At 37.5% G+C, this 11385-nt stretch overlaps 1 protein-coding gene across 7 annotated transcripts in view; it reads right to left on the minus strand.

Moving 5' to 3' along the window:
• ARMC3 (armadillo repeat containing 3) overlaps window positions 1-11174 on the minus strand; it is a 92452-nt gene extending 81278 nt beyond the window's left edge. For 6 of the 7 annotated variants that reach the window (XM_027595700.2, XM_027595699.2, XM_027595697.2 and 3 more), the window contains exons 1-2: window positions 11096-11174; window positions 7713-7761 (exon numbers count right to left, since the gene is read on the minus strand). In XM_027595700.2, coding sequence (XP_027451501.1) covers window positions 7713-7760 — 48 coding nt within the window. In that variant the 5' untranslated portion in view covers window position 7761; window positions 11096-11174. Of the gene's footprint in view, window positions 1-7712; window positions 7762-10600; window positions 10861-11095 lie in introns of all 7 variants that reach the window. The other variant, XM_027595696.2, reaches the window with a different exon arrangement.
• Between the last annotated feature and the right edge of the window lie 211 nt (window positions 11175-11385).

An 11385-nucleotide genomic window follows, 5' to 3' on the forward strand; every position in this document is an offset into this window, starting at 1 on the left:
CAAAGAATCAAGGGGACTATTAACAAAATTTCTGGAGCTATTTTTCTATGTATTTCCCTCCTCTCTGGCAGCCCTGCAAATTCCAGCCACCTTAGCTTCTCTAAACTCTGGCTTCTCAAAACGCTCTTATTTTAAAACAAAAATAATTTTTCCCTAGATGTTAATCACCTTCCAGATGCTATCCTATCTCTCCTTCCCTTTCAGTCAAAAATTTTATGAACTATTGATTTTTCTCCATTTTCTCCCTCTCATACTTCCTGCTGAACATCTCTAAACTGACTTTTTTTTTTAAGATTTTATTTATTTATTTGACAGAGAGAGACACAGCGAGAGAAGGAATACAAGCAAGGGGAGTGAAAGAGGGAGAAGCAGGCTTCCCCCTGATCAAGGAGTCTGATGCAGCACTCGATCCCAGGACCCTGGGATCATGACCCGAGCCGAAGGCAGACACTTAACAACTGAGCCACCCAGGCGCCCCTAAACTGACTTTCATCCTCATCAGGTTCACCAAAATAGTTCTAAGACCATCATCAGTGATCACATGTCACCTATCACTTCTTGACATTTTTATTTCATTTCTAGAGAATTAAAATAATAAACAATACTTGAAACTGTAGAAGCTTAGGGCTTACTTTAATTATCAGGCCTCCAGCTTTCTGGATAAATTTTTTATTGCTTTTTATTCATGGTAGTTTGGGTATTGAAAATCTTTGTTTTTTCTTGTTGTTGTTGTTTGGGGGGGTTGTTTTATTTTGCTTTTTTTTTCCACAGCTATATTCCTCTGAACTTCCCTATAATAGCACTTAATACATTGTTTCTTTAGTGTATGTGTCTTCTTCAGTATGTTTACCATCATTTACTCAGTTGTTCAAGCCAAAAACTTTGAAACATCTCGCAACTCCTCTTCTTCTCACACCCCACGTGCAATCCATCAGCAAATCCCGTCAACTCTACCCTCAACATGGATCCCCATTATGGCCACTTCTTGCCTTCTCCATAGTTACTATCTGGGCCTAGCTGCATAGTTTATGGCTCCTCTGTAATAGCCTCCAAATTGGTTTTCCAGTTTTCACTTTTCTTTCACATTGTAGCTAGAGTGATCTTATGCGTTTTGTTTTAAATATAAATGAGATGTTGCTAATCCTCTACTTGTAACCTTCCACTGGATTCCCCTTTTGCACATTAGAAAAAAAATATAGCTGAAAAGGCCCTACATAATCACCACCATCCCACTACTTTTGGCACCTACCTCCTATTCCCTTGCTTTCTAATTTCCAGCCATACCAACTTTCTTGGCATTCCTCACACACACTAAGTAAGCCTTAGTTATTATTCTCTGGCTGGGGTGCTCTCTCCAGATATTTGCATAGCATAATTCCTCATTCCATTTGTCTTTCTTAAATGTGACCCACTGGGAAAGCTTGCCCTGACATGGATTTTATTTAAAGTAGCCTGATCACTCTCCATCCTTACAACCTACTTTATTTTTCCTCATTGATCTTATTGCTATCTGAATTATATTATTATTTGTTAAGTGACTGTTTCCCCCAACTAGAATATTTGCTATTCTGGTATTTCAATATCTTTAAAGCTGACTTTATAAACATGTGAATAAATATGCCATGTTAAAACAAGGATATGTCATGACACAATTACTACAATTGTCAAAGGAGTACATGAAAATATATTTAAACTAAAACTATCATAAATATCTTTAGTCCTTCTTTAATCGTTGAGAAAACACTTCAGTATTTTGCCATGTCTTCTGGTCATCATTAAGAAAGCGGTGATATGGGGTACAAGAAGCTTAAAGGGAAGATTCAAACTGTGAGAGTTACAATCTAAAGAGTTGTTAAAGGAGGAGAAATACCAATATTTGGCAGAGAGCGGAGAAACTTGGCATGACATTTGTTTCTCCTACAGAGCCTACAGCATTATAGTAATTTTTTATTTAAAAAGGTGCTGAGAAAAAAATGATAGCTATAACAGAATGCCACACAACTAAATAAATAATACTGTGCTGTAATTACATATCCCATCTGCTTTCCTGTGAGGAACTCACAGTCACCAACAAGCTGGTTGTGAAATTATAATTTCACACTCTATACAAAATAAATGATGAACAAAAGTTATTTATAGAAAGAGTGAAATAAAGGGGAAGGATTTTGGCTAAACTTTAAATTTTAAGCTCAGTCAATTAGAGAAGCCATAGACTTTATATCTCTGTTAAGGAAACAAGATTGTTTAGAATAGTGCTGCCCAGTAGAATTTCAATGATGGAAATGTTCTGATTCTTCATCATCCAATACAGTAGTCACAAGCCATGTGGGGCATTTGAGCACTTGGAGTGTAATGTGACTGAGGAACTGAATTTTTCATTTAATTTTTAGTTGTTGATTTTGATTGATTTTACTTTAATTATTATAAATTCAAATAACCACATGTGGCTAGTGACTACTGCATTAGCACAGTTCTGAAAGAATACAAAATTATAAAGTTGAACTCAGTGAAAGTATATAAATCATGACAGTTTAGTGATTTTTATGGTGCTAATAAGGGCAAATAAAAGGCTTTTTTGATGTCGATTGGAATGTGTTTACTACGTCAGTGGTCTCAGATCACAAGGAACCAATTACACAGGAAAAGAGAGACAGATAAACAGAAGGAAGCAGACTACCACTCTAGTACAAACTTTTAGTAGAGAACATCTAGACATCAGTTAAAATCTGCTAAAAAGTGTAAAAATTAAAATGAAAACAGCTAAAATGGTCTCTAGTCTTCTTTATGACCTGAATTAAAATAAAGGTTTAGAGCCAGGTAAGCAAGCTGATAATTGTTTATACAGTTTTGTGTATGTTTATTAATTTATACTAATTTTTATTAAGTCATTACATTTTGTTTATCTGTGATGAGAACGAAAGACAGAAAAATAAATTCCCATGAAGCTTCATTTCTGAAATAAGTCCGTTTTGGCAGTAGGTGACAGAGCGTCAAGGGTTGCATTCTGAGGTTGATGAAAGCATCCTGGAGAAACAAGACCCTGGAGACATCCCACTCCTGCAAGGAACTGGGTTTGGTTGCCCAGGTGAGGGAGCAGGTTCTGCTAGTGCCTGTTGCTCTGACTCAATACTCATGGAGCTCAGCTCCCCCAGATGCACTGAACCACGAAGAGAAGGTGCTGACCCATTAACATAAATCTTCAGGTAACTTGATACTTACTGAGATTCCAGAACCATAGTCCCTTATGAGTTTAGATGCTGTGGATTTATCCACTGAAATGCGATTTCCTCTGAAATATTAAGAAAATAAACATTCCATGCTCATAAACTTGAAGACCTGACCGTGAATCATGTCAGCCACACCCCAGGCCACCAGGAACTTCAGTGGCCATCTGGTCTTCCACAGTTGATCTCCCTGCCTCCTTTGACAATTCATAAAAATTCTAAAGTTTTATAGAGTGATGAAGAGCACCCTCAACCACATCATTCAAAATAACAACTTTTACTAAGTTCTTACCTAGTGCCAAGCACGGTTCTAAGCATCTTATATTTATCTAACCTTGCCTCACTGCTGTGAATAGTTACAAAGTGGATATCAGTTCATCCTCCCTGGAGTGTACAGAGGTTGGGAACTTTGCCCCAGATCATAAATGGTGGATGATGGAGTAAGGATTCAGTTTCTGGTAGTATAACTCAGAGCCTATATTCTTAGTCACTGAATATCTTGCCTTATATTAAATATTGTCTATTAAGGTCATTTGCTAGTAACTCTCTTATGCAATCACTCCACAGAAAGTTTGCTTTTTATTTAAAGCATCACAAACAACCTTTCAGCCAGACATAGAAATGATAGACATTGGGGAGGGTATGTGCTATGGTGAGCGCTGTGAATTGTGTAAGACTGTTGAATCACAGACCTGTACCTCTGAAACAAATAATACATTATATGTTAAAAAAGAAGAAGATGATGATGATGATGATGATGATGATACAGGAGGGGAAGAATGAACGGGGGGGAAATCGGAGGGGGAGATGAACCATGAGAGACTATGGACTCTGAGAAACAAACTGAGGGTTCTAGAGGGGAGGAGAGTGGGGGGATGGGTTAACCTGGTGATGGGTATTAAAGAGGGCACGTTCTGCATGGAGCACTGGGTGTTATACGCAACAATGAATCATGGAACACTACATCAAAAACTAATGATGTAATGTATGGTGATTAACATAACATAATATTAAAAAAAAAAAGAAAGAAATGATGTGGAGAGGCAGAATATAGTTGCACTGCTCGTTCAAGCTATATCTTCCCCACATCCAAGCATCTTCTTAGCTAGTGGTCACTTTCATGAGAAGGAATGGAGGTCAATAAACCATATAGGCATATATTAAATGTATGCTTTGACAATGAGAAAATTAAGAAAAGCAAAGGGAGCTTTTGTTTTGACCATATAACTGAACGTTCTTCTTTCTGTCCCCATAACCCATTTTAAATAGTAGATGAAAGACTAATAAAAATACAAATCTTTGGAAATAATGTTTTGAGGAACTCTATAAGGAAGTTGTTATTAGTTGACACAGGAAAGTTTATTTTCTTAAGCGGTTGTATATCCATCTTTTAAATTTGGTTTTCCTTTAAAATTTGTACAAGAAAACTTTTGTAGACTTTGAAGAGGTACACCTTGGAAAAAATTCCAAGTTCAGATAGTTTAAATTGTGGCATACTGTTTTGAAGTATTTGAATTTGTAAGATAGAAAGTGGTTACATACTTTCACACTAATCTATCAGCTTTATTAACAAAAAGTCAGAGTAGGGGGAGAATGGAAGGACCTTGAGGAAAGGTAATAGTCAAGGACCACCGGTAACTGTAGCATGCCTTTTTCTTTTTTTTTTTTTTGGTCTCACTCTATATTTTTTAAAGTATAATTAACATACAGTGTTATATTAGTTTCAGGTATACAATATAATGATTCAACAATTCTATACATTTCTCAGTTCTCATTAAGATAAGTGTACTCTTTAATCCCCTTTATCTCATCCATAGCCCACCTACCTCCCCTCTGGCAACCACCAGTTTGTTCTCTGAATTTAAAGTATGTTTTTTTTGTTTGTCTCTTGTTTTGTTTGTTCATTTGGTTTTTTCTTAAATTCCATGTATGACTGAAATCATTAGGCATTTGTCTTTCTTTGTCTGACTTACTCCATTTAGCATTATACCCTCTAGATCCTTCCATGTTGTTGCAAACAGCAAGATCACATTCTTTGTATAGCTGAGTAATACTCCATTGCACATATAAATGCCACATCTTCTCTATCCATTCATCTATGGAGGGATACTTGATGCAATCCCTATCAAAATACCAACAACATTTTTCACAGAACTAGAACAAATAATACTAAAATATGTATGGAACCACAAAATATCCCAAATAGCCAAAGCAATCTTGAGAAAGAAGAACAGAGCTGGAGTTATAACAATCCCACATTTCAAGATGTACTACAAAGCTGTAGTCATCAAAACAGTACGGTACTGGCACAAAAATAAGACACATAGATCAATGGAACAGAATAGAGGAGGTAAGAATATAGAACAGGGAAAAGGCGGTCTCTTCAACAAATGGTGTAGGGAAAACTGGACAGCCACATGAAAAAGAATGAAACTGGACCACTGTCTTACACCATACACAAAAATAAACTCAAGTGGATTAAAGACCTAAATATGAGACCTGAAACCATACAACTCCCAGAAGAAAACATAGGCAGTTATTTCTTTGACACTGGCCATTACACATGCTTTGGCTGTCCCTAAGCCTGTTGTGAACTGCTAGATTTCTGGTAACACTAGGATTAAAACTGTTTCTCAAGTCCTTGATTGTGTCCTGTGAGGCCTGGAGTACAGAGGACAATGCAAGCAAGATGTTGCAAAATTATAGAAAGTGTATTAGACAAATATATCTATTGCTTAGTAGTCCCTTCATCCCAATTGTAATTAGACAGTCTTTGTCGGCAAGTTCTATCTTCCTTAGTCCACTTTCCAGTAATAAGATGTCAATAACGTTATTGTGTGGAGCATCTGGCTGGCTCAGTCCATGGAGTATGTAACTCTTGATCTTGGGGTTGTGAGCTTGAGCCCCATGTTGGGTGTAGAGATTACGTAAAAATAAAATCTTGGGGCACCTGGGTAGCTCAGTCGGTTAAGTGTCCAACTCTTGATTTAGGCTCAGGTCATGATCTCAGGGTCCTGGGATGGAGCCCCTGTTGGGAGCCTCATTTAGCAGGGAGTCTGCTTGAGATTCTTTCCATCCACCTGTATGCTCACTCTCTCTCTCCCCTTCTGATAGATAGATAGATAAATAAAATCTTTAAAAAAATAAAATTTTTTAAAAAATGCTACTTTGCAATGAAAAGTAGTAATGCAAACTTAGAATGCAATGGGGAAAAAAAAAGAGAGAGATTTTGGAATGTTTTAGGAGTATGTCCAAAGGGAGAGCAACTAGAATGATGAAAATGCATCATGAACCACAATAATCATCTATCTCTGCAAAGCTTTCCTAGACCTGGGCAGACAGATGTTTCTGCAGTCTTTATTCCCAACTGTACTGAAGGATCATACATAAGAAGTTAAATAAGGGTGCGTGCGTGTGTGTGTGTGTGTGTGTGTGTGTGTGTGTGTGTGTGTGTGTGTGTCAGAGTCTAAAGGAGTCTCATAATAATAGGTCTTATTTACCAGTGTTAACTGTGTGCCAGGTACTGAAAACTTGATGTGTTTTATTTCATTTTAATTCATACAACAACCAAAATGAATTGGACATTACAATTTGCATTGAAGATTTTTTTTTAAACTGAAATAACTCAGCCACATTTGGCAACTGTGCCAAATAACACAGCTCATGAGAGGCAGAGCTGGGACACAGCTCACATTTGTAACCACACAGTTCCAGTGGTGTTGGGAAGATACTGCACTAAGCTCAGCCTCCTTCAAACTATAAAATCCTATGAGTCTATTGACTGACTCTAAGCATTTTTTTAATTTGCATTTCATTTGAAGAAAATTACACCAAATGTCTGTTTCAAAATAAGTTTCTAAACTGAAAACTGTCCAAGTTCATTTTCTATTTTTAACACAATCTTTTGGTAGTTCATAAACTCTAAAGAAATAAGATAAAACCATGCTTTTAAAAGAGAGACAGGGTTTTGTGTTGTAGGCAATGCATTACTCAAATATTTGGACTAGAAAGAGAAGATGAACCCACACTTTTCTCTCCATAGAACTGGAAAATACAAGACTCCTGATGTCCAAGTGGTTGTCTTCAGACAGCCTTATATACCTATCTAGTAGCTATAGCATAAACTCTAGTTAATTTTGAAAATTCACTTGGATGATTAACATTAATGACAGACAGGCAAATATAAATTTAAAATATTTAAAAGAACAAACCAAAACTATTTGTTCATTAACTAGGCTTATAAACATGCCATCCACATACTGGAAAAGCTAATAATTACTCTCTAATTGTGCTAATTATGTAATGACAACATTGTAAATGTTGTTTATATAATGTTAGATTTCTCTAACTAATCTTATCATTAGTCAGACTTTGGACTTCTGCCACTGTGTACTCATGTATATACTGGTATGTGCCAAACTGTTTGAACAATTTATTTTTAAAACTGGTTGTTAATGTGCTATTATAATATTCAAATTAGAAACTTACCACATCCTTAGGAGGAGGTTCTGCTTCCTTCTTTATCTTTTTACCCATTCTGGAAAAAGATGCAATAAATAGTTAAAAGTGTCATTTGTAAAGGGGCACCTGGGCAGGTCAGTCGATTAAGCATCTGACTCTTGATCTCAGCTCAGGTCTTGATCTCAGGGTTGTGAGTTCAGATCCCGTGTAGAGCCCACTTAAAAAAAAAATTGTCATTTGTACATCGTATATACGATGTACAAATCTCTCAGTTACCTATGCCCTTAGAAGGAGATTCATTTCCTTATTTTGATTTTACCTAAAAAGAGACTATGCAGTACTTGTAGAAATTATTGTACACGTACAAATATATTACCTACATTCCTTTTCAAATCCTCAAATTTTAAGGAACTTATTGATAACATTGTTGAGCATTAGTCTGGCTTACAGCTCGTAAGAAAGAGAATACATTAGTGACATAACTTTTACTTACATAACAGGAAACAGTTTACCATGCTTACAGCTCACTTATGGAGGGCTTGGGAGACTAAATCCAAGTTACTTTTGAGATCTCCAAGAATGTTTTGCCACAAAGGGATGGATTTTGTCTGCTTTCTGCACTGATCTAACCCGACAGTGTCTGGTACATAATAGGCATTTGATATTTATAAAAATCATTAACTGTTTTTCCTGGGAGTATGATTTTATGAATGATACCCAAGACATAACCAACTCCAAACTAACATTTGTGTCATTTTCCCAGATAACCAAAAGTTTTCTCTAATATAATCCATAGCTCATTTAAAAAAGTAATTGAGAATCTAAAGAGATGTATTCTGGGGAAATTGGAGTTATTGCTTGCAAGACCCTTTCCCACCTGCCTTTGTATGGAAAAATGTGCAGGAAAAATGCGTGTGCAGGAAAAATGTCAAAGCATTGGTACTCATAGTTGATACACCACAGAGGAGTAACTCCACCTGGGTACAGAGATCTTTCCAAGATGTTGGTGACTGTTAGAATAACCCCAGAAATCTCTTGAATTTTCTCCAACGAGAGTTTATGCTTGGTATTTGCGAAATCTCAAATGCTATAAACTAGTCTTGAGGAAATGACTATAGTTTCCAGAGAAATTCTGGGAAGTTGAAAATCCTTGCAGAGAACCTACATCAGGGTTAGTAGTTCAGATAGTATGTCAAGGCACAAATGCAACTCCTAGCATTAGAGACACTGACCAGAATTTATCACATATTTTAAAAAGCCACATGTTCATAGAAACTCCTAGGGACTTCGGACAGACATTCAGGGCCCTAATTTCAGGTCACATAAATTTCAAGATCTTTGAGGGCCTGGGCAAGTTTATGCTGTGATGCACTACCTCACATTATATCCAATATATTCAACATTAAAATGTACCCACATTCTCCATTAAATACAATTTTCATCATAAAAAGTTTTGAAATTAAGCATTTGAAATTATTCAGCAGTTTTTACACCTGGAAATTCTTACAAAATGAGAAAATTGTTTTCAAACGTAATTTAATATTAATAAAAAACATTTAACATTCATTTTTCAATTTTCTTTTCAGATTGTAGAGGCATTATTTTTTCAAAATTCAAACATCTTTCATAGATACTTAAAAAGCACAGACCCTAGACTTTGTGTCTATAATATTCCAAGCAGATGCATAGAAACTATTCTAAACAAATGAAAATCTATCCTATGACTAATCTCTAGGAGAAAGAAATTTCAAAGCTCTTTGCAACCAATTCCAAGATACAGCAGCCTTTGATTTACTTAAGAACTGCTTATGAATAACGTTTGAGAAGGAACTGAATTACACCTACACAAAGTTACTGTAGGTCATCTGATTTTCACTCGGAAACTTATTTTTCCCATTTCAGGATAGTGGCTTTGAATAATTGCATATTGAAGAGTACAGAGGTTGGAACATCCTTAACACAGGATTGTAGCAATGGAGCTGATCCTAGGCAATACCGTGAAGTAAGAAGCATTTGGTTTGTGTTTCTATTGCCAAATTGAGCATAATAGTTAATGGGAGAGAAAGTATACAACTGACAAAGAACCAGGGGCAATGAGCCTCAAAGATAACCCTAAGGTGTTTTTTTTTCTTAACTTTGTAAATTCAACATTTCACTTAAAAGCAACATGATACAACCAAATTACCTCATATTATTTTATTCTTTAAAAATGTGTTTTCCTTTAAAGCTTCAGAGATGTCAACTTAAGAAAATAAATACCTTTGACTGTTTGAAGCAAACCTACTTTCCTTGACTCTTTTACCACCTGCCCAATGATGTTTTTTTATTGTGCTAAAATAAACATACCATAAAACTTACCATTTTAATCATATTTAAGCGTATAGCTCTGTGTCTACTGTCCACTTATAGAGGTAATACATTTCATTACAGAAAACTTGGAAAACAAGGAAGGGCACATCAGATTAAAAAAAAAAATATCACTCAGGAAAAAACTCAGGGAGATCAGCACTATTTCAATATAGTTCCTTTTCTGTGTGTTTTCTATAGTGATTTTACCATCCCACTTGGATTTCTAGCCCCTATTCTCAACTTCCCTTCCTGGAACCATTTTCCTACTATATTCTTAAACTAATGGACAAGTTCATGGGAGCTCAGTCTCCATATATTGCTCCAATCATCTCCAATGAATCAGGATATCATGTCATTTAAAATAATACTGTAAAGTCCACTATTTATCTAGACAGTCCCCTATTGTTGAGCATTTGTTTCCAATTTCCTGAAATCACGGATAAGGCTACAATGAACATCCTTAGCCATAGAATATTCATCCACATTCCGCAACTGCTTCTTTAAGATAAAGTAAAATAACTGGATGAAAAGGCATGAACTTCACGGCATTGAGTACGAAAACAAACCTGCTTTAAATGTGCATCTTCTCGGTTATTAGAGAGGAGCCACATTTTTCCCCCACAAATGTATCAATCATTTGTACTTCTTGGTGAACTTTCACACTACGCGACCTTAAATGTTTGCCAATGGGGAGATCTTTCTTGAGAAAACTTGAAGGGGGAGGAGGAAGGCTAGAACAAGTGGGGACTCGCTTCTTGAGTTGCTGAGAGTCAAGTAACGGCTTCTTAGATGCTCAGATCCCCTCTCCGGGCCTCAGTTTTGTCACCTGTTAAATGGAAGGCGTCCGGGATGCTCATGAAACCCACCCCGACCCCCGTCTAATACTGCGGGCATAGGGCAGGGACCGACAACCCCTACAAGGTGTGTTCCCTCAGTAGCCCCAGATGTCCCCACCCGCGGGGCACCTTCTCCTTGCCCAAGTTCTGCTGGGACCTCGGCCCTGGGCCTCTCCAAACCGCGGGAGTAGCTGCGCAGCTGCGCAGCCGCACGCCTGCCTTTACCTGCCAGGAGATGCCTCAGAGCAGCGGCTCCTCCGACCTGGAGAACTGCGCCCGCCGCGGCCGGCGCGCGCCTCTGGGCCACTGTTGTTCTTGGTCGCTAGGCGACACCGGGCCGCGCCTGCGCGCGCAGGGAAACGCGCGCCTCCGCCCAGGAAGCTCGCGCTCGGCAGCCCTAGGCGCTCATTGTCCCGCCTTAGGAAAGCCGTCGGAGGGGCAAGAACTCGGGCGTCCTCCGCTCCCTGAGTCCAGTGCTTTAAGGCAGTATAGACGTGAGAATCGTCCTCTTCCTA

This window comes from Zalophus californianus, chromosome 9 (genome assembly GCF_009762305.2).
Source record: "Zalophus californianus isolate mZalCal1 chromosome 9, mZalCal1.pri.v2, whole genome shotgun sequence".
Classification (NCBI taxonomy): Eukaryota; Metazoa; Chordata; class Mammalia; order Carnivora; family Otariidae; genus Zalophus; species Zalophus californianus.